This window comes from Trachypithecus francoisi, unplaced genomic scaffold (genome assembly GCF_009764315.1).
Source record: "Trachypithecus francoisi isolate TF-2019V2 unplaced genomic scaffold, Tfra_2.0 Lachesis_group2, whole genome shotgun sequence".
Classification (NCBI taxonomy): domain Eukaryota; kingdom Metazoa; phylum Chordata; class Mammalia; order Primates; family Cercopithecidae; genus Trachypithecus; species Trachypithecus francoisi.
The window spans coordinates 16,632,650-16,659,856 of NW_022681465.1; the positions used below are offsets into that span (position 1 = coordinate 16,632,650).

A 27,207-nucleotide genomic window follows, 5' to 3' on the forward strand; every position below is an offset into this window, starting at 1 on the left:
GTTAAGAGGACTTTATTCAATCACATGCTACAGTTTCATGCAGAAAGGAAAAGCTATTATAATACTATGGATCAGGTTTCAATTCAGTGCTAGGAATGAACCATAAAGACATCAATTTGGTTCCGTTGACAGACAGCTCTATGTAAATCCTGTTCACAGATTGTAGGGTTGGTGTTTATTAAAGAAACAGGTCAAGCATGGGTCCTTCTCAGAACATACCCACTGAGAACCACATTTTCACAAAGGAATTTTCCAGGTACAAATATTGACATGTGAATGGCATATGATTAAGATTATCTAATTTTGATTGTTGATGAGGCCATCAGAAATTAGACTCTGGGTTTAACATTATGTTCACTGTAACATTTGTGAACTTTATGAATACTCTTTAAACATCCAGAAAAACCACACCTGCATAAGTGTACGTATCTACTACCATCTTCATGCTAAATTTTGAAGGAAATACTTTAAGCTTAGTGTAGTTGACAAAAGCAATTTTTCCCAAAGAATAAATGATAGTTTGCGAACTACATAATGAGCCATTAGGATTGTAGGGAAGGAAAGGAGAAGTTACTTCTCAATGTAAAAGCTTAACAATGGCACCATGAGTGGTGAATGGCTCACTACTTAATCCACTTTTTAAACAGTGAAATTAATGCTAGGAATGCTTCTTAGGTCCTGAAACGCCATGGAAAAAAGGCTTGGTTTATCCTGAGATTTAGCCCAATGCAGAAAGAGGAAAAATTAAGCCTTGTTGGCTCACCTGAGAATCTCAGCTGTGCAGCCAAAGGGCAGCTGGAGGTAATTTCTAGCTTCTGCCATGTGAGAAGGAGGTTTCTGAGCTCAGCACCTGTGAATGTGGAGGTGAAAAAAACCCTAATCCCACGTGGCTCACGTGAGCAAAAGAACACCTCTCTCTGCCTACAAAGATCTACTTATCAGTCACTGTATTTTGTCCTTGAAATAAAGTAGTTTTTAATTTTTCAGTGTTAAAAATATAATCACTATCTAGTGCCAGATGCTAAGAATCACGGCAGACAACATATCAAATCATCAAAGAAATTCAAGGAATAAGTATTTAATTTCACATCTCCAATGTGGTAAACAGCGTTACGCATTGGAAACTGCAGTGGACACACAGAGGAAGGTATCCCTTTGGTGTAACTTGGCGTAAAAAGACAACAATACGAAAGGGACACAAATCCCTCACATCGCACCATCACACACTTCTCAGGCTGTGTGGGATACTAGCAACAATTCACTTGCACCTCCCACTAAGCAGATGAAAAGCTGAGGCCAGAAGAGAAGTGAAGTTGGCAGGACCACGAGCTGTAGGGTTGGGACCAGGATGAAAGTTAGTTGTACCTGGGTATACACCTAGCCAATTCTAGAATGAATAAGACCCTTCCTATAAATGCTATTTCCATTAGCCTGCCTTCTCTGGGGCACATGAGCACTTCCCCAAAGGAGAGAAATAGTCTAAGTCTAACAAAAGCCCTAGAATAGGGAGCTACTGGCTCTCTGACCAAACCTAACAGTTAGCAAAGTATGTCCTTCGGTTCTGCTGTGCTAATATTTTTCAAAGTCATCACCAAATACTCAAACAGCTTCTGTATTAAGAGAAAGCACAGCAGAAATTCTCACATGCAAATTTTAGATGCATTCAGAAGCGTTGTGGGTGCAGGAAAAAAGGGGAGAAAACACCTTGACCAGTCAAACTGAGTCTCAGTAAATCTGAAAGAACCTTGAGTCAAAGAGCACAGAGCGCTTTTTCAAACCCATTGAAATTACACTGGCTCAGCTTGTCTAATCTTCCCCCAACCACAATTAGAGAGAAAGCCTCGATTTCCTCACCTGACAAATGAGGCAATCCAGGCATAAAAAGCTTAAGACACTCCACCGGGCGCGGTGGCTCAAGCCTGTAACCCCAGCACTTTGGGAGGCCGAGACGGGCGGATCACGAGGTCAGGAGATCGAGACCATCCTGGCTAACACGGTGAAACCCTGTCTCTACTAAAAAAAAAAATACAAAAATCTAGCCGGGCGAGGTGGCGGGCGCCTGTAGTCCCAGCTACTCGGAAGGCTGAGGCAGGAGAATGGCGTAAACCCGGGAGGCGGAGCTTGCAGTGGGCTGAGATCCGGCCACTGCACTCCAGCCTGGGCGACAGAGGGAGACTCCGTCTCAAAAAAAAAAAAAAAAAAAAAAAAAAGCTTAAGACACTGCTGGGCACAGTGGCCCACGCCTGTAATCCCAGCAGTTTGAGAGGCCAAGGCGGGTGGATCACCTGAGGTCAGGAGTTCGAGACCAGCCTGGCCAACATGGAGAAACCCCATCTCTACTAAAAACACAAAATTAGCCAGGCGTGGTGGCGGGTGCCTTTAATCCCAGCTACTTGGGAGGCTGAGGCAGGAGAATGGCTTGAACCTGGGAGGCGGAGGTTGCAGTGAGCTGAGATCGTGCCACTGCACTCCAGCCTGGGTAGCAACAGCAAAACTCTGTCTCAAAAAAAAAAGAAAGAAAGAAAGCTTAAGACACTTACCCAAGGCAGCCCAGCATATCTGTGGCAGGCAGGACTAGGACACGGGCTCCAAACTACCAGCCCTGAGGTGGGCATATGCCTAGGGCCCGTGTGCCTTAAGGGTGTCATCTTCAGCAAACATCCAAATCCCTGGCTCTATTCTCATCAACAGCCTTCAGATCTTAATTCAGTTTCCCCAATAGATTCCCCTGCTTAAGAGAACCAACTTAGAGACACCGGACAAACACTACTTCAGCCATAACACATGTTGATGGCCTGTACCCTTGATAGGATGATAATGACATTTTACCTCTGAGATTTTTCTCCCAAAAACACATACTCCCAATCTAATCATAAGAAAAACATCAGACAAATTTCAAGAGGGGACTTCAATGACTAGTACTCCTCAAAACTGCCCATATCAACCAAAACAAGGGAAGTCTTGAAAACTGGAACAGCTAAGAGAAGCTTCAAGGGACATGACAAATAAATGCAATGTGGGATCCTAGATGGGATCCTGGAACACAAAAGTGACATTAGGTAAGAACTAAGGAAATCAGAATGAAGCATGGACTTTAGTTAATAAGAATAAATTACTATTGCTTCATCAATTGTAACAAACATACCACACCAACGTAGGATGCTATTAATTTGCGGGGGGCGGGGGTTGGAACTGTTTCCAGGGGTAGGGGCGTGTATGGAAAGTCTGTACTGTCTTCTCAATTTTCTGTAAATCTAAAACTGTTTTTAAAAATAACGCCTGTGTGAGAGAACCAACTAATGCAAGATTCAAACCCACTGAACAGTTTAATTCCTTAACAGAGTTAGATCCTACCTCTCACTCATACTTACAAATCTTTGTCTTAGAGCTTTAGTTAGCAGGAATCACTCCTCAGAGCCTACACACTTCTGTAGGAACAAAGTAAATGTCTTTAATTTATTTTATGTTATTTTTTAAGACAAGGTCTCGCTCTGTTGCCCAACTGGAGTGCAGCAGTATGATCTCCGCTCACTGCAACCTCTGCCTCCTGGGTTCAAGTGATTCTCCCACCTCAGCCTCCCAACTAGCTCAAATTACATGCATGTGCCACCATCCCCAGCTAATTTTTGTATCTTTTTTGTAGAGTTAGGGTCTCCCTACATTGCCCAGGCTGGTCTCAAACTCCTGGACTCAAAAGATCTGCCCACCTTGGCCTCCCAAATTTCAGAAAACAGGAAACTTTCCTAAATGAGTCACTGTACATATTTTATCATGACTGTAGAAATTATGTCATCATATCCATTGACAACATACCTTAAATTTCTGTTTCCAATTACACAAACTATTTTATTACATGAATACAAACGTTTTGTTATTCATTTTTAAAAGAAATCTAAAACTTAAGCAGTATTTCTTGTCTGCTCTATTTATACAACTGTATTTATACATCTACTGGGTCAGAAATGCATTTTCTGCTTAGGAATCAGATTTTAAATTCTCGGTTTGCTTTTCATTCTCTTCTTTATCCTCCTCTTTACTACTGATAAAACTCTATCAGTAAAGAAAATTATTGCCAGCGCATAACTGCAATTTAAAATAATTCTAAAACCTCATACTGGACAAACTATATATGAAATTCCTTGTCTTCATAGATGTCTTTTACTGATTTCCAACATTCCACTGCATAACTCAGATCCTATTTCCAGCTGAGATGTTCTCTTACAGTTTTTGATTTAAATGATTTCCCTAAAAGATGGCAATGTAGAAAAAGCATGTGGAGCATGGAAGCAGATAGACAGCAAAACCCAAAACACATTTTAATCCATTCCAAACACATGACTGTTTCCCTATCTCAAAAGAGTAATTTAGAGTTCTCTTTATCTTGACACTACCACAAGCAAGTTTCTATAAAATAGAAAGAGAACCTTAACCTGCCTGTGCACAGCACACAGATCAGAGCACAGGGCAAGATAAATGCCTATCAGAGACTGTGCCAGCTCCTCCCTGGGGCCAGCCCATCCCTCCCAAGCCGCCCCCCACCTCCACAAGAAGCACCAGGGATCACGTTTCTCTTCTTATATCCAGTGTCACTCCTCTCTCCTGAGTCTCTTGGCAAGTCTGCATTCTGCCCATGAAAATCTGGGATTTGAAATGATGGAACAAGCAAGCAGTTGTAAACTGATCATGAAATTAACTTTTCCAGCTGAAATAAGCCTTATTTCCATAAGCACAGCTTCTAAAGGTGCATTATATAAAATACAGGGTGATTTTTAGTAAGATTTTTCGTGGCATTATTTTGTCCTCCTTTTGCACAATTCATTTCATGATGTCCACTTAGATACAAGTCAGGCTCCTCAGCCATCCCCTTTAAGTAATACAACTATATTTTAAGGCCGAAATTTAAATAATCAATTCCTACAAAAATTCATTTTACTGCAATATTAATTCCCATACTCCCCTCATTTTTCCGCTTCTCATACACCCAGTTGGTGGAGTGCACTGTGGTCCCCTCAATTTACCCCAGCCCTTTCCTTGTCCATTTGGAAACAGCCCCTTTACCATAGGATGGATGAATGGCGGACCTTCGATAAAAAGAGAGCTGAGGTTTGCCTCTGGCTGGGCAAGGAGCCCAGTGGCAGTCAGCATCTCCTGCACCTTAACACTACACAGCCTCTCACTCCATCTCTATGTCTCCCCCACCCCACAGTCCTCTGAACTGATAGCATGGCTAACCCTCGGGAACATTCCAGCAGCCTTCTCCAACTGAGTGCATGCAGCCCTGTTCTCCCAATACAGCAGTTTTGTTCACATCCCAAAAATGAGTCTGAAAGGAAATCCCAAAAGAAAATGCCTCCCGCCCCTCCCTTCCAAATCCTCACACATTATGATTCTCACAAATTCATGTTGCCCAGTACCACAGCAAGATACACATCTCTTCCTAGAATGAGTCCCAACTTTATCCTTGGCCTCTGTTTGATGGTATTTTTCTTCATTTTCCCACTCTGGTAAATTACTCTTGGATTGAGATTCCTGTCACTAAAATTCTATTTCAGAGCTACATCTTGGTGGCACAGTCCCCTCCCTCATCCTCCCTCCATTAAGCACAAGATGGAAAGAAAGTTCCCTACCTTTCACTGAGGCTTCTCCACAACTGTGCACCTGCAACAGGGAGAAGCAAAATGTGAAACTTAACGGAGGCATTTTTCTCCTGAAATATTTCTCAACTCAGAACCAGTCCAAGCTATTTAAAGTGGAATGCTCAGATCTTTAACACTCAGGACACCATCATGTCATACAGTGTATACTGCTGGCACCATGACTAATTGAGGCAATTGTCCACATATATTTATTGAGATCCTACTACATGTAAAACACTTGGGTGGTTACCGTGGGAGACAGGACACTCTATAATACATGGACCCTGCCTTGGGGACTTCATTGTCCCCTGGGGCAGACAAAATATACATCCAAGTAAATATGAACCAAGATAGGTGGTATAGGAACTAACTACACAAGAGGGAGGCACACACCATGTGAGTTCATGGAAGAGAGAAAATGCAGCTGCTCAAAAAGTGCCAATAATAGAAGTGGTATTTAAGGCAAGTCTTGACACGGTGCTGACGAAGGGAAATAAGATAACTGTTATTTGACAAAAAGGAGATTTTTATCTATTCATTCGTTAGACGTTTTGACTTTTATCTAGGTGCAAATGAAATCAACATAATACACACACACACACACACACACACATATATACATATGCACACCTAGATCTAACTTGGTTTCTTAATTTTCCAATGAATGTCTTTATTTGACTACATCTTGATATTACACTCCCAGCTACCAGCTTTAATGCAGCTCAATGTAAGAAATGATCATGAGGAAGCTTCTGCATTTTCCATCTAACAAAAAGCCAAATGTGTTGTCCCTTATGTTTTTCACTATCCCCTATCAAGATCTATGGGACAAATCCTTCCTAATCTTTACTTCCGGAAGTAAGTTTCTCAAAATTGCTTGCTTCGTTTTTTTCAGATAATTAGAATTGTGCAACTGATCGCCTTGGCTGCCAGTAAGCATGAGGATAAATCTGTTGATAATCAATGGTTACCATGTTAGACTTTTGCTCCTCTTCTAGACCTCTTTTGAAGTTTTGTACTTAAGTTCCAAATAAGCTTCTTCAAACGTGTTAGAGGAAGGTGGCATACAAAAACAAACGGAGAACTCAAAAGAATGGAGGGGACTGTGAGCAATAGTAAGGTTTCAACTAAAGTTGGAAAGTTGGAAAACATCAGCTCAGCTTGTCATTTGACAAATCTCTAACAATCCTGCAGCCAAGAGTGGAGAAAGTATAGATGATGGTATGGGATGGGCATTTGCTTGTTTGTTTTATTATTAAAAAGTAAAGAAATGATAAGGAAACAAGGACCTTTAGAATGGTAAGGACAGCATCTCTGTAATCACTGAGCACGAACCAGGTGGGAGCTGAGTAGAGGGAGGAAGAGAGTCTAAGGGCAGGGCTGAAGAACAGTACAAGTGGCAAGAGACTTAGCAGGGAAACAGTCCATCCAAGAGTCAAAGAGCTGGTTCAACAGGCACAAAAGGCCAGGGAGGAGTGGAGAGAGGGTGCACCGAGAACTAACTCGCAGACTCTGTAGGTCTTGGAGATACTGTACTTCCAAAGGCCAAGGTCAAAGATGAAGCTACCTGATAGGCAACCAAATCCAGGCCATCTGACAAGCTATCAGAGTACAAGTTGGAATGACCGAGAATGGGGAGTGCACGAAGGACTATAGTTCATGGGCTACAATTCCTACTGAGACCACAGTTGATGGCAACCAGGGTGCTGAGGCCAGCCATCAGTGGACAGTGTAGATTTCACAGGAAGGAAAGCATAAAGCAGCAGCAGTTGCAGATGCTCCACAGGTAGCTGTGGGGAGCCACAGGGCCACCCACTGAGCCCTCCTCCCACAGCACAGGGCAGTAGCTAGAGAAGATCTTCAAGAGAGCTGGGGGCCAGGCACACTGGCTCACACCTGTAATCCTAGTGCTTTGGGAGGTCAAAGCTGGAGGATCACTTGAGGCCAGGAGTTTAAAAACCAGCCTGGGTAACACAGCAAGACCCCATCTCTACAAAAAATTAAAAAAGAAAATTAGCCAAGTGTGGCGGCATGCACCTGTAGTCCCAGCTACTCAGGAGTCTGAGGTGGGAGGATCATTTGACCCAGGAGCTCAAGGCTGCAGTGAGCTATGATCACACCACCGCACTCCAGTCTGGGCAACAGAGTGAGACCCCAATTCTAAAAAAAATAATTAAATAAATAAACAGAAAAGAAAGCTGGGGGCAGAAATGACTGGTTCTATCTCAATGAGAGAGAAGACAGCTAGTCATAGAAAAGTTTCAGAATGCAGGAGGAGTTTTTCAGGCCACAGAAGAGTTCCCCAGAGTTCAGACAAAGGCATTAATGCAGGGAAGCACACACTCAATGTATATAACAATGAGAGAGAAATTCATCCCAGCGAGAGGATGTTCACAGGCAATACAAAACAGACCTGGGCTCCCATAGGTTTCACAGAGATTCATTCACAAGATGGTATCACTGCCTTTTTTTTTTTTGAGACAGAGTCTCACTCTGTCACTGAGGCTGGAGTGCAGTGGCGTGATCTCAGCTCTACAACCTCTGCCTCCCAGGTTCAAGTGATTCTCCTGCCTCAGCCTCCCGAGTAGCTGGGATTACAGGTGCCCACCACCACGCCCGGCTAATTTTTTGTATTTTTAGTAGACACAGGGTTTCACCACATTGGCCAGGCCGGTCTCAAACTCCTGACCTCAAGTGATCAGCCCGCCTCGGCCTCCCACATTACAGGCATGAGCCACCGCGCCTGGCCTCATCCATCTGTTTCATACTAAGCACATAAGATGGTATCAAAGATTGCAACTGGGAGTTGTCAAAGTCATAGAAGCAGAAAGTAGAATGGTAGTTGCCAGGTGCTGGATGAAGGGGGAACAGGGGAAAGGGGGACTTGGCTGTTCAATGGGAACAGAGTTGCAGTCATCAAAGATGAAAATGCTCTAGGGATCTGCTGTACAACACGCACAGGTAACAATACCGCACACTTAAAAATTTTCTGAGAGAATAAAACGAAAATAATAACTGGGGGAAGGGTACAATTAAACTCAAACTCTCAACAATAAAAGTTTCATATTTTTAGCGAGAAAATGTGGGAAGCAGAGAGGCTGGAAGAGAGGGAAGGAGAGGGGACTGCTGACTTGGTCGTTCTTTCATTGCCATTGTGGTTGCTGTAAGCCGGGGCACCTAACAAGCGCAGCTGGCAGTTCTGATTGAAGCCATGGGGTTACCGTAACTGCATCTGGATCTAACGTGAAGCCAAACCGTGCCGTGCAGAGGCTGATTCATCGCAGCAGCGCTCTGTGCTAGAAGGCCTGCGGGCTGGGGTTGCTGCCAACTATTCACAGGGCTCCCCAATGGGCCTTTGTCCTAAGAGACTCTACTGAAGGAGGCTGAAGCTGGCACCAGGGTTTCTTCAGCACAGACAACAGAGCTCTAGGAAGACAGAGTAATCGTTCCCATTTCTTTTTCTTTTTTTTTTTTTTAATTTTCATGCAGTAGAAATGCTACACTCAGAGCAATGTCATCCGGTGAAGACTGAAAGCCTGTCCTTGGGCAAAGGCCTGATCTATAGGATTGCGGGAAGGCTCTGCCGGGACAGAGCCCAGCACCCAGGACGGGGGCCTCAGCACAGAAAGGGGCTCAACATGGACTGATCCAGGAATGCACAAACCCCACGTGGCCCTGATGACATGTCAGCTGGGTGAAGTAGACGGCTACTGTGCCGAACGCCCTTTTATTTGACGCTCTTATTGACCTCTTATAAAGCCCTGTGGTATGAGGAGGGTTTCTGCCATTTTACAGGACAGAGAGGTTCAGATGGTATAGGAGGCTGACTCGTAGCTCACAAAGACATCAAGTCGCAACCCCTGGAATTTGTGATTGTCACTTCATGTGGAAAAAGGGTCTCTGCTGATGCGATTAGGTTAACAAATGTGAGATGAGAAAATCATACTGGATTATCTAGGTAGGCCCCAAATGCAATCACAAGTGTACTTACAAGAGGAAGATGGAGAGGTTTGACACAGACAGAAGAGAAGGCCAGGTGAGCATGAAAGCAGAGATTGCAGTGATGCGGCTGCAAGCCATGGAATGCCCGCAACCCCCAGGAGCTGCAAGAGGCAAGGAACGGATCCTTCCTTAGAGACTCCAGAGGGAGTGCAGCCCTGCCAATGCTTTGATTTGGGCCCAGTGACACTGACTTTGGACTACTGTCCTTTAGAACTTTAAGAGAAGACGTTTCTGTTGTTTTGAGACACCAAGTTTGTGGTAATTTATTAAAACAGCCACAGAAACAAATGCAGTCTATCGTGGGCTTCTCCACAGGTAGGAAATGGAATGAACTAGCTAAAAAATGAGGCTCTTTAGGCTGGTGTTCTTTCTACTCTACCACCTTAATTTTTCTAAAGGACTGAATCCTTGCAACGTAAAGGTTTCCTGCAATTTGTGAGCATGAAATTTCCACATCCACATGAATATCAAGCCCATGAGTCGACAGTGGAAACAATCTGTGCGTGAGGGGCCAGGAGTGAGAAAAGGACCATTGTAAAGTCTTTCAGCTTTATCTTTGGCCTTCCACACATGTCTATATTCCTTATAATTTGTGCCCAGAGTAGGGCCAAATTTGAAGCACACTGAAAACATTCAGATGCTCAGTCTGCTTCCTGGGTCCACGTTTAGCTTATCCTCAAGCTAAAATGGTTGCAGATAAAATTTATGAGTGGCTTTATCTTCTGAGATTTCCCTGAGGGAGTTCCTAGAGGGTGAAAATATTACAGTCTATTCAGGAAAACAGGCTCTCCTCTATCAGATATTAGTCAAGGCAGACGAATAAGAATCATCAAGGACTGATCCACAGACCAACTGTGGCATGAAACCCTAATGCGTGGAGATGCCCCACCTCAAGGCAGCCTTGATACATGTGTGGTGAACAAGCATCACAACAAGTGCCTGCTTGGGCTGAAAGTGGGGCATTAGGTGTCTATTCCCTGTAACAGAAAAAAGGAAGGTGAAGATGGAGAGAGAGGGAAAAAAGGGAGAGAAGGAAGAGCGTGTTGAAGAATACAACTGAAATCCACAGATTCACGGAAAGCACTAAGGGCACAAAACCATATTTGTTTGCCTTCCCAGAATCCTGGGAAGGAAATATCTTCAAATCTGGAAACATACGAATGTAAAACAATGTAAAGATGGTTTACATTATGATTTAGTTTAAAAACGGTAAAGACTTAAAACATAACTGGATTTAAAGCAAATCCTCGGAACACCATGACAGTAAATCCATACCAGCTGACATCCCTGGCTTCTAGTTGCCATCAGGGAGGAGATGGGTGCCTCCCATGGGGCAGGCCTCAATATCCCTGCCAGGACTATAATCCAAGCAGTTCTGACGCACATCAGTCCACACGGACCTCCACCAAAAGCATCCCTCCATTTGGGGTGCATTTAGTGAAATTAAATGTCTCTTTGTAACCTTCTCAGGGCTATTTCTGATAAAATCTATCTTATTACATTTAGGTTTATGGGGCTTAATTATTCCCAGGAGGGCTTTTTCCAAGTTTACAAAAACTAGCTCAAACATGAGTACAAGAGGCTCCTCCAAGTATGTAAAAGTTTAGAGTCAGATTTGTAATGCAGTTAAATTACTCAAAAAGCACCTCAGGCACATTTTTTTTAAAACCAAGCTCTTGTTTTTAAACTTAAAGTTAAAATTAATTTATTTTTCATTATCAACTCATTTTTTTACATGTATTTAACCATCACTTGCTTTTAAACCTTGAATTCGTTGTTTTTCTTCACTGAGGGATAGAAAATTTTTACATAAACTAGTCCATTTTCCAGTGGCCCAGTTTCGTCATGTGAGATGTAATAAATATTTAACTGTTATCCTCACTGCAGCCTACTTAAATACCAAAGTGGTATTTAAAATAGCTCTTAAGGCCAAAAGAAAAACCAGCACACACAAACCTTTCGCCCAGAAGCAGTAGCTATAAAGACAACATCATCTCAATAAATTATCATATTGAAAACAGCTAAGTCAATGCTTATATTTGCTCCTGTTCAAAGGACTAATTGGTTAATATGCCTACACAAAGATCAGAAATGCAGGCTCTAGGAAATTAAATACCATATAAATAAAAACTGAGTTTTCTTACCTCTTGTTCTAGACAAAACCATATCCTTTATTATTTGCATAATAACACGCCCCAGTATCATGACGGAAATCAGGTGATACACTCGCCATGGAGTCAATGCAAGGAACCTGCAACAGCGAAACACAAATCAGTATTTCAATTGGAGGATTTTTAACCTTTTTAAATTGGGTTTACTTCCTGCCACAGAAACAAAAAATGCATTCAATAATGAATTTTTTTTTAAGACAGTCTCACTCTGCTGCCCAGCCTAGAGTGCAGTGGTACGATCTCGGCTCACTGCAACCTCAGCCTCCCTGGTTCAAGTGATTCTCCTGCCTCAGCTTCTCAAATAGCTGGGATTACAGGTGTGTGCCACCATAGCAGGCTAATTTTTGTATTTTTAGTAGAGACAGGGTTTCGTCATGTTGGCCAGGCTCATCACGAACTCCTGGCCTCAAGCGATCCACCCACCTCGGCCTCCCACAGTGCTGGGATTACAGGCATGAGCCACTGCATCCGGCATGATTTCACTTTTCGAAATCACCCCAATGCAGTGTGACTGCATGAAAGCTATTTAATAGGCATCGGGCCAGGTGCAGTGGCTCACACCTGTAATCCCAGCACTTTCAGAGGCTGAGGCAGGTGGATCATGAGGTCACGAGATCGAGACCACGGTGAAACCCTGTCTCTACTAAGAATGCAAAAAATTAGCCGGGAGCAGTGGCAGGCACCTGTAGTTCCAACTACTCGGGAGGTTGAGGCAGGACAATGGCATAAACCCGGGAGGTGCAGCTTGCAATGAGCCAAGATCACGCCACTGCACTCCAGCCTGGGCGACAGAGCGAGACGCTGTCTCAAAAAAAAAAAAGGTTATTTAATAGGCATCAAAGTCAGGAAAATGAAAGTGCCTGAGCCTGCACTCTTTTGTGCCAAGTTTTCTGCTCTACCCTCTAATTTTGAGCAGAGGATTTGCTATGTGGGGTATGGACCAAAATACTGCTCCCAGTGCTGGGCTTCTCCAATAGCCGATGGAGAACGGAATTGACCTGAAACAGAGTTAGGATGGGCTGCAGAGCCAAGCTGCAGGGCTCTCTAATAGACACCGAGGGGCTGCACTACAGAGGCCCTTTACTCACCATCCTGTCTTATGTTTTCATTTATGCCCTGTTCACTTCTCTAACTACTCCCACCCTCGTCTCTTAAAAACAGCAGTTATGGACCGGGCACAGTGGCTCACGTTTGTAATCCCAGCCTTTTGGGAGGCCGAGGCAGGCGGATCACAAGGTCAAGAGATCAAGACCATCCTGGCCAACATGGTGAAACCCCATCTCTACTAAAAATACAAAAATTAGCCAGGTATGGTGGCGTGTGTCTGTAGTCCCAGGTACTTGGAGGCCGAGGCAGGAAAATCGCTTGAACCTGGGAGGCAGAGGTTGCAGGGAGGCAGAGGTTGCAGGGAGCCAAGATTGCACCACTGCACTCCAGCCTAGTGACAGAGCAAGACTCCATCTCAAAAAAATATATATATATGTGTGTGTGTGTGTATATATATGTGTATATATGTATATGTATATATGTGTGTATATGTGTATGTGTGTGTGTATATATATAGCAGTTACTAAAGATCCAGTTTGCTAACTCTTTAAGATCATGCTCCCCTTTTGCTACCTGTCTACCTCCTCTCTGGAGGGAAACAAACTAAAAATTATTGACCATGAGCAGCACACAAATCCTGCAATGCTTTTTTTTTAGTGTGTTTATAAAGAAGTGAATGGCAAAGAAGTCATGAGGAGTGTTGAGCCTTCACATGAGATTAGAGGTCTGTTTATACAAGTTAATTGGCCAAGCTGACAATGAATATTAACTTTGATAGAATCAGAACTCATAGAAAAATTAATTTAATGAATGTTTAAGACTGTTTGCAAGGCTATAAAGAGAAGAACACACAAATACCACCTTCTGCAAACTTGCTTTCTCATCAGACAAACACAGGCCAAGGTGACAAAGTCCAAGGCAGGCAAGGCTTAGGTGCTGCCACAGAAATGTGCAGAGAACAAGGAGGGGCACAGGGACAGGGAGAATGGATTCGCTCCAAAGCAGGGAAGGGTTTTTGGTGGTTTTTTTTTGTTTTGTTTTTTGGGGTGGTTATTATTTTGAGACAGAGTTTCACTCTTGCTGCCTAGCCTGGAGTGCAGTGGCACAATCTCAGCTCACTGCAACCTTCTCCTCTCAGGTTCAAGTGGTTCTCCTGCCTCAGCCGGCCTAGTAGCTGGAAATATAGGTGTCCGCCACCATGTCTGGCTAAGTCTTTTGTATTTTTAGTAGAGACGGGGTTTCACCATGTTGGCCAGGCTGGTCTCAAACTCCTGACTTCAGGTGATCCATCAGCCTCGGCCTCCCAAAGTGCTGGGATTACAGGCACAAGCCACAGCGCCCGGCCAGGAAGGTTTTATAGAAGCAGCACTCTAACTTGGTCTGGGGAGATGGATGCAATTCCAATGAAAATAGAGGCTCCCCCAATTAGAGAATACAACATGAGCAGAAGATCAGACTCAGGGAAGGGTGAAGTACCTGTGGTGCGTCCAGCAATCTGGGGTGGCCTCAGCAGGACGAGAAAGCAAAAGGAGAGGGTTGGGAGACTGGCAGAGAGACAAGATTGGGGAGATAGGCTCAGGGAAGACTGTGGCAGGCAGAATGCAGCAGTAAGTCTTAGGCTACAAGCAGCAGAGAGAAAGCCAAAGGTATAGAGCAGGGAAGTGAAATGATGGCTGATTTAGGGAAATGTCTGAAGGCAACAGGAAGGATGTGATGGGGTAGGGAGGAAGCAAGGAGTCCAGACCATCTACTAGAAGGTCGTGCAGTATGTTTGGTGAAAAGCAGATCAACATGAGATGCTGGGTGACATGTTGAGTAATGCCTTCCCCCAGAAGGTGGTCAACCCAAGCTCTCACTGGTTCAAATGCTGTGTGTATGGCCTGGGCCGGCAAAATGAGCAGGTGGACTACGTCAGTGTTTCTTTAATAACTGTCTGCGACCGCTGCCAGGTTGGCTGCCTGGAAAATTTGTTAAAATGTAGATTCCCAGGCCCCAGGCTCCTCCTCCCAGGCCCCCTGAAACAGGTGGTATGATTACTAGTATTTGCGTCTAATATTTATTGATTGCCTACATTGCACCAAGCACTGTGCTACCAAAAGGGAATGGTGAATTAGGAGCATAGAAAGATGGAACAGACATAAAAGACATAAGTTACAGAATAAAATGCCGCAGTCCATGTCTTTAGCGACAATCATTTGTTCCTCCACTAAATCTGTCCCTCCCCTGAGGAGCCACCACTTGCTCTATTTTTGTAGCTCTTGTTTGTTTTAAGCAAGGTTGCGTCCCGGTGTTTGCTTGGTTTGGGGCCAGCCTCCTTACTCTCAGTTCAGGACCCATTCTTGCTCTTGTTCATGTGCTGGGCGCTCCCAGTTTTCCCCACCTCACAGTGAAGTGACAGATTTCATAGTGACCCACAATAAGAAACTCATTTATATTTACGTACATATAAATGAAAAACAGGTTTTGAAAAACAGTATTTTCCTTACAGCTCATAATGCAGTTCAACGTTTTCCATTCAATTCTGTTATGTGTTTAAATGCCGACTGTGAATCACTCGCCTGACTCAGGGCCACTAATGAGCTGTAATGCGCACGCAGTTCACATGGCATGAGAGAGAACCTGCAAATGTTCGACCAGCATGCTTCCTTAGAATGGCTTTCTTTGTAGGGTGAGGCAAAGCCCGAGCAGAGACACAAAGCTCCCTCAAGTTTAAAAGTCTTTAAAGCTGGCCAGGAAGCCATTTAAGCATCAAAACCAATGAAATACAAAACCAACTGAAGCAGTGAGGGCCGTTAGTTATTCTTTTAGTGGAAGTCACAAACTTCCAAGAATAATAAAAAAAGAAAATTAGGTAATGCCAGGACTGCAACCCACAGGCCAGTCTGCCAGACTTCATTTGGAAGGCATTGCCTTAGCAACTCCAAAGAGCACTCCGGATGTCTGTCTGTGTCCTGGGCAAGGGCCCAGTTGGCATCTTGGCCAAGGTCTTGTTGGTCACTGAGAATCCTCGGTTAGCTGAGAAGACAAGCCCCGCAATTGCTTAGGAAGGTAATGCCAAACTGTATGGGACTAAGTATTTGATTCTTTGGGGGGTTAGTGTCATATAAACATGTTTGAGAAACGAAACCCTAAGAGAATAATCTGTATGTAGAAAAATCTGAGCACTTTTGGTACTTTAATTATTTATAATGTTTAAGATGATTTGTCTCAGGGCTCCACTTCAAAATATGTAGCTGAGTAATTTAGACTTGTGATTGGAAATTAAAATCTTACAAATACTTATGAGTTTTTTCTTGTTTATTCATTTTTCAAGTAGTACTTAATATTTGGGAGGGTTTGGGTTGTTAGACAAAGTAATTTTTAAAAAGTTTTTGTTTTGGTAAACTTCAAAGATACACAAAAAGAGAGGCCAGAGTGCAATAAACCCAGTTTCAACAATTCTCCATTCATGGGTAATCTTGTTTCTTCCATATTTCCACCCACTAAGCTCATCTTGCCCCCGAAATTATTTGAAGCAAATCCCAAACATCATGTAATTTAATCTGCAAATACTGCCATTTATCTTCAAAAACAATTTTTCTTTTTTTTTTTTTTTTTTGAGACAGAGTCTTGCTCTGTCACCAGGCTGGAGTGCAGTGGCGCGATCTCGGCTCACTGCAACCTCCACCTCCTAGGTTCAAGCGATTCTCCTGCCTCCGCCTCCCGAGTAGCCGGGACTACAGACACACACAACCACGCCCAGCTAGTTTTTGTATTTTTAGTAGAGATAGGGTTTCATCATGTTGGCCAGGATGGTCTCGATCTCCTGACCTCGTAATCCACCCACCTCCACCTCCCAAAGTGCTGGGATTACAGGCGGGAGCCACTGCGCCCAGCCAAAAACAAGATATTTTTAACCAAACAACAATACCACTATCACATCTAAAAAATTACTTTAATTCTTAATGTCATCAGATATCCCGTCAAGGTTCATATTGCCCTACTCATTTTTGTGTGTGCACGCACATACACACACATACACACACACAGACTGAAATAGGATCTGAAAAAGTCATCTGCTGAAATTGGCAGATGTGGATTTTAAGTGTCCTGGACCTTTATAGGTCCCCTGCTGTCTTCTTTTCTTTCTTAATTCTTGAAATCTTTTTGTGGAATAAACAGGCTCACTTGTCCAGTAAGGTTTGCCAGATTCTGGGAATCGTTTGTTGTATCCTTGTGGTTTGGTTTAACATTTTCCTTGATCCTTTGTGTAGCCTGTAAGTTGGCAGGTGGATCTAGAGGCTTGATAAGACTTAGGTTCTCTTTTTTTTTTTTCCTGTAAAACCCAAAGATAGGTGGTAGTGCCTGTTTCCATCAGAGGCAAGCAGACTGTCTGGGTGTCTTGGTGGCTACACTTGCACTACTGGCAGCCACAGACAATCCCTGCCTAGTGACCGATTCCTCAGAGGCTACATGGCGGTGACGGCCCTTCACTCCTGCTTCGGGTATTAGTTGGATCACAGTTATAAAGAGAAACTTCCCCTCATCAAGGTCCAGTTTCACTGAGAGGTGGAGCTCGTCGGAAAGGCAGCATCAGTTCTTGGAGTTCTTCCCTTTATTTTACCAGTTTTTTCAAGATAGTGAAGCAGTTCCCTAGTGTCCTCTAACGGTGACTGATACGGTTTGGCTGTGTCCCCACCCAGATCTCATCTTGAATTGTAGCTCTCATAATTCCCATGTGTTGTGGGAGGGACCCAGCGGGAGATACTTGAATCACAGGGGCAGTTTCCCCCATACTGTTCTTGTGGGAGTGAAAGTCTCATGAGATCTGACGGTTTTATCAGGGAAACCCCTTTTGCTTGGCTCTCATTCTCTCTTGCCTGCCACGATGCAAGACGTGCCTTTCACCTTCCACCATGATTGTGAGGCCTCCCCAGCCATGTGGAACAGTGAGTCCATCAAACGTCTTTTTCTTTATAAATTACCCAGTCTTGAGTATGTCTTTATCAGCAGCGTGAAAACAGACTAATACGCTTTCTTATTCCTTTTTTTCCTGTTATTATGAGCTCAAGAGTTTGAACATATTTGACTTGTTTCAATCACTGCAGGGTTATCCTTACTGATGCTCCAGCTACCCCGTCTTATTCAGGTAGCCTCTCAGGTCTTTGGCACAACCTTAGTTATTCTGACAATAAAGTACTTTAAAGGGATATAGAAAATACAACATTTACGAATGCACTTTAAAATGTTCAAAGGAACATAACTCAAGTATTTAATAAAACTAATCACTTAATAAAACAATCATTTGTTATTTAATGAAACAGACTCTCTTGAACCTGGTTACAATTCGCTAGATTTATAAACAAAATAATGTTTTGTTAGCTAAAACGGAAAGTTCAAAGAAAAGGCGAGCTTTAAATTTGTAATTTTATAAAATCAAAGTTTATTCTTTAAAAAGTAATTGAACAAAATTGTTTCTAACCGATCTTTACATGGAAACTGTCCTATAAGGACATCAAAAAACAATCCCCATCTGCCGGGCGTGGGCGATCCTGACACCAGCACGCTGTGGCATCACTCAGTGAAGGACTGTCACAGAATCACAGAGCTGGAAGGAGCTCAGAGGTCATCTGATTTACTTTCATCTGATCCACGAATCCCCTCAGCTGCAATCAACTACCTCCACTTAAATAGATCTCATGCCAGGAAGCTCAACATTTCTTGCAGCATTCAATTTCCGGCAGCATCCTGTTATTACTGGGGGAGGCAGGGAATTCTGTTTTCATTCCATTCACCAGCATCTGTCACACACCAGGCTAGCTGCTGGGAAAACACTGGCGACCCAATCCCAGCCTGCCCCTGCAAAGCCAGGAAAGCAGACAGGTAAACAACTGTGTTTAACCAAAGTGCTATTCGGGATGCTGTGGGGGCAGAAAACAGAGCCAGTAACTACATAAAGAAGCCAGAGAAAGCTCTAGAGAAGGTGGCATCTAAACTTTGACTTCACAAGACATCTGATTTGGCCAGGTAGAAAAGAGACCAATGCATTCCAGGCTGGGCAACAGTGTACCCAAAGGCAACTGCAAAAGAGCCACAAGACTAGAGCCTGAATTACAAAGGTTACCCTTAACCTTTGTTTCCTCCACTCTGAGGCACTAGTTACAAACTGCAGAACCAAATGCAGGATGAATAGCACAGCTGATGTTCAGTGAGCACAGGACTGTTCTAAGAGCTTTATCTGTAGTCACTCATTTAATCCTGTATCCCTTCAGGAAGGGATTGTCATTAAACCTATTTTACAGATGAGCAAAGAGGCTCAGAAACTTGCTCAAGGCCCCAAGACAAAGAAGACGCAGGACAAGGATATGAATCCAGGCAGCCTGGCTTTAAACCAGCTCTTGCCATTCTGCTAAATGGCTGCTGGACACAAGTGTCTGCCTCTTAATCTGCCTGCTCCCACATGAAAAGAGCTGTAAGGACTAGCACCAATTTACAGCCTTTTCTTTTTTTTACATATTTTAGAGCAGTTTTTAGAGCATTCTATGGGTTCTGACAAATGCATAATGACATATATCCACCATTATAGTATCATACAGACTAGTTTTCTTGCCCTAAAAGTCCCCTGTCCTCCATCTATTCATCCCTCTCTCTCCCAAGCTCTTGGCAACCACTGACCTTTTGACTGTCTTCATAGTTTCGCCTTTTCCAGAATGTTCTATAGTTGTGATCACACAGTATGTAGCTTTTTCCTACTGGTTTCTTTCATTTAGCAAAATGCATTGAAGCTTCCTCTGAGTGTTTTTGTGGCATGATAGCACATTTATTTCGATCACTGAAGAATATTCTATTATATGATATACTAAAATTTATCCATTCACCTTTCGAAGGACACCTTGGTTGCTTCCAATTTTTGGCAATTATGAATAAAGCTGCTATAAACATCCATGTGCAGGATTTTGTATGGACATAAGTTTTCAACTCATTCTGGCATGGCCTTTTAAAAAATTTTAACAGTTTTTTTTTTTTTTTTTTTTTTGAGACGGAGTCTCGCTCTGTCACCCAGGCTGGAGTGCAGTGGCGCGATCTCGGCTCACTGCAAGCTCCGCCTCCCGGGTTTACGCCATTCTCCTGCCTCAGCCTCCCGAGTAGCTGGGACTACAGGCGCCCGCCATCTCGCCCGGCTAATTTTTTGTATTTTTTTTTTTTTAGTAGAGACGGGGTTTCACCGTGTTAGCCAGGATGGTCTCAATCTCCTGACCTCGTGATCCACCCGTCTCAGCCTCCCAAAGTGCTGGGATTACAGGCTTAAGCCACCGCGCCCGGCCAAAAAAATTTTAACAGTTTCATCAGCATGCTGGCCGAAGTTGAATTCAAAGGCAGTTAAAACTCCCAAGGGTTCTAATTTTCAGATACCATTTTTGAATCTAAATATGTCCTATGCAGTTTGTTCTTGTTTGACACGTCCCACATTCAAACCTATGGACTTTAGTGGCGACATCAATCACATCTGTTCTCTGGCCCAGCTTCAGGACAGCATGCGTGTTCTATCTGGACATCATCAGTCCTCATCCACACTACCGATCAAAGATATTGATCAGTACTGGAGTCCTGTCACTCTCCATTAGCAGAGTGACCTAGATCACTACTCAGCAGACAATCCAGTCTGCCACTATGTGCTTGTCCATATCATTCCATCTTACCCACAAAGACAGAATTAGCTTTTCTTATACACCTTGCTGAAGCCTCCAGCATTCTGAAGGGCTAAGTATCTGTAAGTGCAGATTTGCTTGACTGCTGCTGAAAATTACTTTGAAGTATGTAATAGTTCTCTGTAGAAGAACTAAATACCATCAGACTCTGCCAAAAATATCATGGGATGCAGCCTGAGCCAAAGCCCCAGGGTCACCTTGCTGATCTGCCCATTCACAGAATACACAGAAACGTGTGGTAACCATGGAGGAATTCTGAAGTGAAAATAGCCACACACAGGCTGTCAGAGGATTCTTGAAAGCTGCAGAATAATTATCACGAGGGGGAGTGTGGTCCAAGTACAGGCTGCCCAGAAGACCATGAGGGCAGGATGATCGAGTACAGACTTAGAAGAGGGAGGTCTGTGGATGTGTGCCATCCTCACTAGAGGGGTGCCTTAATTTTCAAAGCCCAGGATAAGTGAAAATGCAGAGACCTCACCTGGGCTAAGGAAGTCAACAACCCCCTTCCCAGACAAATGGGGGCTCCCCAAGATATTGCAACTTCCACTCCAGGCCATGTTCAGGACCTGGATCCAGGACAGGTGAGAGGCCCCTGCCTAGTCACCCGCTGAATGCACAGCATCACTGCCAGCCCAGGTGATGACAGTAACCACCTGCCTGGCAGCTGCAGGGCACACAATGCCTCATGTTCAGGCCTTCTCAAGGGGCAGACAGACACAATGGAATATAAGCCTCCCCTGTTGATGCAATTGACTGCCGCCCTGGGCAGTCACACAGGGTGGGATTGGAAGGGAGAGGCTGGGCAGGGCCAGGGCACCAACTGGCTAGAAGTGAGTGGTCAAGAACCCATCCTGGGGAATGGGGAGATAGGGAGGGAGGCCAGTGGGAGGCAGGACTGCACGTGAGCTGAGGCTCCAATCCCCCATGCATGCTCCACTGCCCCCTCACATTTCACTTACAAAACACAAATTCAAAGAACATAGTGATAAGAATCACAATTGTTGGCATTCATCCCCAAGTGACGGGCCTTCCCCAGGCCCTGTACGGCTGCCTAGGTCACTCTCCCATTTAGCCAGCCCCACCCTCACTGGATCCTGGTTCCAGGTAAGATCTGTACCACAGTGACCAATAAAGGCTTTTTTATCATTGAAACACTTTTTAAGTTCAGGGGAAAAAAAAAACCACATACATACATACATACATACACACACACACACACACACACACACACAAAGAAAAATACAAGACCACTGCTGGCCCTTGTCTTTATCTGAATTAGCCCAGGGACTTGTGACCACATCAATGGATCCTAGAACCCAAGAGAACAGAAGCAATATTTCCACCAATCCCTAAGTCTCCAGCCATCAGAAACATCTCTCTATAGCCTGATGGCCTTTTTATAACCAATGAAAAATTTTTAAAAACCTACGATACATTTTTAAATTAAAATACCATTTATTTAGTGAGAGTTACATGTTCTTTTAGCTGAATAGAATACAACCTTTTTAAATATTTTATTTTATTTAAAGTTCCAGGGTACATGTGCAGGATGCGCAGGTTTGTTACATAAGTAAATGTGTGCCATGGTGGTTTGCTGCACCTATCAACCAACACCTAGGTATTAAGTCCAGCACGCATTAGCTGTGTTTTGAATAGGATACAACTTTTATTTGAAAAGCATATTTCAGACTTTGGAAACTAAAGCGAACATTATATATGACCATTATAATATACATATGCATATGACAGGTAAACATTACATATGACAATTCCATGCTATACATAAATATATAAAAGTCTGTGTGTATAATAAATACCCCATTTGTCACAGAAAGACATACTGTGTGGTTTAGCTACGACTGGAAAGGTACAGTTCTCTAAATCACTATATGCACGTTCTTTTAGCAAGTTAGGGTCTATTTCTGCATAGTAATGTGATGATCGCTCCAAAAAAAGAAACCACATTACACAGGTGATTCATGTTTAGCCTGGGATGACCACAGCCTATCCTGGATAAATGTGTCTATTTGCTTTTTTTCTTTTTTTATTTCTTCTATTTTTTTTTCTATTCCATTTCCAGATTCAGTAACATTATTTTGAAGTTTAATCTGGTTTTCAAGTAACCAACTGCCTTATCCCACTTGGTACTGGTGGGATAGTTTATGGGACTGGTCTCTATTCAGATATCTGGGTCAGGGAAGAATGAAGATCCCACCCTTATGCTCAGAGACAAAGGAGAGTGTCAGAGCAGCAGGTAAAGATGCAGAGAAAGCTTCAAAACTGTCAGGCGAAACCTTCTGCTCACAGTTTAAAAAAAAAAAAAAAAAACCGCATGGGTAATCCCCGGCTTATTTCCATATCAGAACGCACCATGATTTTAAGAGGAACCTTTTCCTATCAAATTTCAGGCTTTGACAAATATCAAAATTAGTCTGCACTGGTCGGTCAGAAGCCCCCTGAGAGGGAGGCAGTCATCCCACAAAGATGCCCAGCAGGGAAAATGACGGGCTGTCGAAATACTTTACTCTTGGGTAAGCCAGTATCTTCCCTCCCTCTGCATGGATCACTGGGACCCCTGCCACTCAGCCCTTCCTTGTGCCTTTATTGATTCTTGAGCATTCCACACCCACGTGGAGCTCTGGGTGCAGCTGCTCTGGGCAGACACCTGTGCCTGCTCAGGATCGGTAATGCAGGAGGTCACAGCAAAGAGGCCAGGCCGACCAGAGGGCAGGGACAGGTGCTGGGCTATGTGGACAATTCACACGATGAAAAAGAAAGTGAAGGTACTCAAGTGACCTTCTGTTGACCTGTACTCAGTGGCTAACCACAAAAAATATTTTTGGGCCAAGCACCGTGGCTCACAGCTGTAATCCCAGCACTTTGGGAGGACGAGGCAGGCAGATCACTTGAGCCCAGGAGTTCAATCAAGACCAGCCTGGGCAACAATGGTAACACCTCATCTCTACCAAAAACACACACACAAAAAAAGTATCTGGGTGTGGTGGCATGCACCTGTAGCCCCAGATACTAGGGAGGCAGAGGTGGGAGAATCGCTTGAACCCGGGAGCTGGACATTGCAGTGAGTGAAAATTGCACCAGTGCACTCCAGCCTGGATGACAGAGCGAGACTCTGAAAAAAACAGATAGATAGATAGATAGACAGATAGATAGATAGATAGATAGATAGATAGACAGATAATTTTTTTACTAGTTGTGTATCCATTTGACAAGGAAAATTTTCCATTACTCCATGATGAGTTTTGCAAGGCCAAATTAAATGGCTTAATAGGATAAATTTCCTACGAAGCAAAGAAAAATAGTTCATACACACACAAACCTTGTCTGGTAATGGCTTAAAAAAACAAGACTTAGTTCTTTCCATGTGTAAAAACCTAACCCTCATTTCTGGGTAAAGCACAGCCCATTTTGTACTACGAAATGAATGCTGTCAACAGCTAAAACACATATTTTTTTATCTCCAAGAAAGAACATCTATGGATAAAAGCATTGGAACTCTTCATAGTTCTTTTATGGAAATTAATCTGCATGATTTGCTTTGTAACTCTTAAAATGGAGATCCGAAAATAGGGTTTTACTTTCTTTTGCCAAAATATACATAAGTGCAGCCATAAAAGGGAATGAAATAATGGCATTCGCAACAACCTGGATGGAATTGGAGACCATTATTCTAAGTGAAGTAACTCAGGAATGGAAAACCAAACATTGTATGTTTTCACTCATAAATGGGAGCTAAGCTATGAGGACACGAAGGCATAATAATGACACGATAGGCTTCGGAGACTCAGGAGAAAGGGTGGAGGGGGGTGAGGGATAGAAGATTACACACTGGGTAGTGTACACAGCTCCCGTGATGGGTGCACCAAAATCTCAGAAATCACCACTAAAGAATTTATTCATGTAACCAAATGCCACCTGTTCCCCAAAAACCTATGAAAATTTAAAAAATTAAGATTTTACACAGAAAATCAGAATCATTGAATATGAAAGCCAGAAAGGATCTTAAAGGTCAAGTAGCAATCCCTCCATTCAATTTAAATGTTCATTAAATATTGATTGAATAAATGATTTAAAAAATGAAATATATGTAACTGTAGACCTAGCCTAAACTGAGCTCTTAACGTCTCCTGGCTTTATTTAATATTACGGTGGCTCTAATTGTGAAAGATAAAAGGGTCTCATAAGGCATAATGATTTACCAAACATTATTCAAAGTTCAGATCATCACATTTTGCTGGAAGATAATTATCTTTTCAAGAGTTACACATACCTGCAGCCATCTATCGTAATATCACAAAATTCAGACTTTCAACTAAAGTTGGCTTTAATTTCTCCTGGCCTTTTATGCAGATTCTGCAAAATTAGTAACTGAAGATGCTGTGTGAAATTAAACTATGCACTATTAAGGAAAAAAAGCTGCCAAATAAATAAAAACCCTCTCAATTGTAATATGTATCCCATTTTCAGAGCTGTTTAAAACATGTATGTGTGTTGGCTAGGGGCCTATATTTCTTAAACATGAACAAATACATAGTTTTAAATAATTTGGAAAGGACGGTCATCAGAAAATGGAGATAAAGCAATAACAATTCAATTGCAAATCTGAAATTAAATGGAACTCAGAAGCCTTTTTTTTTTCCCTAGGGAAGTACTTCTTTAGTTGTGATGGCCAAGAAAATGAATTATAAGCATCAGAGGAGAGGAAAAGTGGTAGGTAACAGACTTCTTTCTCTAGAGAGATGAGAAATTCTGGAAGACATCAATCAGCAGGGAAATGCTGGGTAGTAACAATCAGAGTCTGCTGCAGTGGAGGAGGGGAACAACCTTGCTCTAGGAGAAGCACATCATGACAATCCAGTGAATTCAGGGAATGTGCCCAGGTCAGCAAGGCGTGGTGGACAAACAGACGAGACAGTGGGGAGGAGCAGCAGGGAGTTTGCACTCTGTTTGTGTTCTTGTGCCCAAAGAGTGGGAGAAACCAAGGGCATGGCTAGGATGGAACCAAGGCCATCTGAGGTCAAGGCCAAGAGAAATTGGGCATGTTCTACTGTGCACCCTTGCACTGGAATTACGAGAAAAGCCATGGGTAAATCAAGTCAAGGGCACCCTAGTGCAGTGCAATGTGCTCCTTAGCTCCACCTAGTGTATAAACTGAATATCTGCCCATTCCTATTACTTCTACCTTCTACCTGACCTGGTCACAGCAGGGAAGGGGACTTCAAGGCAGGGCGGGTGAGTCAAGTTCTGCAGCCCACTCCAGCTGAGCTAGGTACTAGGCCATTCTTGCATTGCTATAAAGAAATACCTGAGACTGGGTAAATTATAAAGAAAAGAGATTTAACTGGCTCATGGTTCTGCAGGCTGTACGGGAAGCACAGGGCCAGCATCTGCTCGGCTTCTGATGAGGCCTCAGAAGACTTACGATCATGGTGGAAGGCGAAGGGGCAGCAGACATCTCACATGGTGGGAGCAGTAGCAAGAGGGAGTGTGGGGAGGGCGTGCCACACATTTAAACTACCAGGTCTTGAGAGAACTTACTATCTTGAGAATAGCACCAAGCCCTGAGGGATCCACCCCCATCACCCAAACACCTCACACCAGGCCCCACCTCCAACACTGGGGATCACATTGCACCCTGAGATCTGGGCAGCAATAAATATCCAAATTTTATCAGCTAGCCATAAGTTAAATACTAACTACCAGATTCAGTCATAGAAAGGAGCTATAAGAAGAAAAATGAGTAACAGATCAAAGTCATACGCTGCAACGTTGTGCAGGATGGTAAGAGGGAAGAAAGGAAGAAACGGTGTAGCAGGAGGTACAGAGAAGAAAGAAGAAATAAACTAATGAAGGTCAGAAAGCCATGGTAATGGGAAGCTGGGTTTTTATGCAAATGGAAATCTTTGTGTCTTTTATCTTTTATGCAAATGGCATCTTTGTGTCTGCCCAGTGGGAACTTACAGTATGAATGTGGGACCCTAATCACAGTTGGGTGGAGGGTCTAGCATGGCCAGTGAGAAACACCTCCACATCCTCTGCCTCGGTGTTTTCATCTTTAAATTAAGGCACTGGCTAGATAAGCCCTTCCTAAAACTGCCTCATCATCATCAGAATCACTTGGGGCATTTTTTTTTACTTTGACCGGTCACAAGCATTTTTAGAAATTGCAGATTCCTGGGCCCCACTCTGGGCCTGGTAGGTCAGAGCTCCAAGGAGAGGTACAGGAACCTACACGCTAACAGTCAGATTTACGAACCACTGGACTGCAAAAGTGTCTCAGGGCCTTTCCCATTCAAATAGTCTCTGATTCTATAAACTCTAGTTCTAGAGAATGTGGTGTAACAGATTCAAATATCAAACTGAGCTTTGGGGCCTCTTCTTTCACATATAAATAGATGCACATACTGGTGTTTTGGTCCATTCTAGCTGCTGTAACAAAATACCGCAGGCAGAGTGGCTTATGAACAACAGAAATCTATTTCTCATAGTTCTGGTGGCTAGGAAGTCCAACACTAAGGCCCTAGCAGATTCGGTGTCTGGTGAAGACCTGCTTTCTGGTTCAGAGATGGCAACTTCTCATTGTGTTCTCACGTGGTAGAAGAGGCAAAAGATCTCTCTGGGGTCTCCTTTAAAGGGCACTAA

General features: G+C 43.4%; 1 protein-coding gene across 2 annotated transcripts in view; it reads right to left on the reverse strand.

Moving 5' to 3' along the window:
* RETREG1 (reticulophagy regulator 1) overlaps window positions 1-27,207 on the reverse strand; it is a 146,841-nt gene that overhangs the window by 90,278 nt on the left and 29,356 nt on the right. For both annotated transcript variants that reach the window (XM_033178829.1, XM_033178830.1), the window contains exons 2-3: window positions 11,783-11,889; window positions 5,628-5,658 (exon numbers count right to left, since the gene is read on the reverse strand). In XM_033178829.1, coding sequence (XP_033034720.1) covers window positions 5,628-5,658; window positions 11,783-11,889 — 138 coding nt within the window. The remainder of the gene's footprint in view (window positions 1-5,627; window positions 5,659-11,782; window positions 11,890-27,207) is intronic.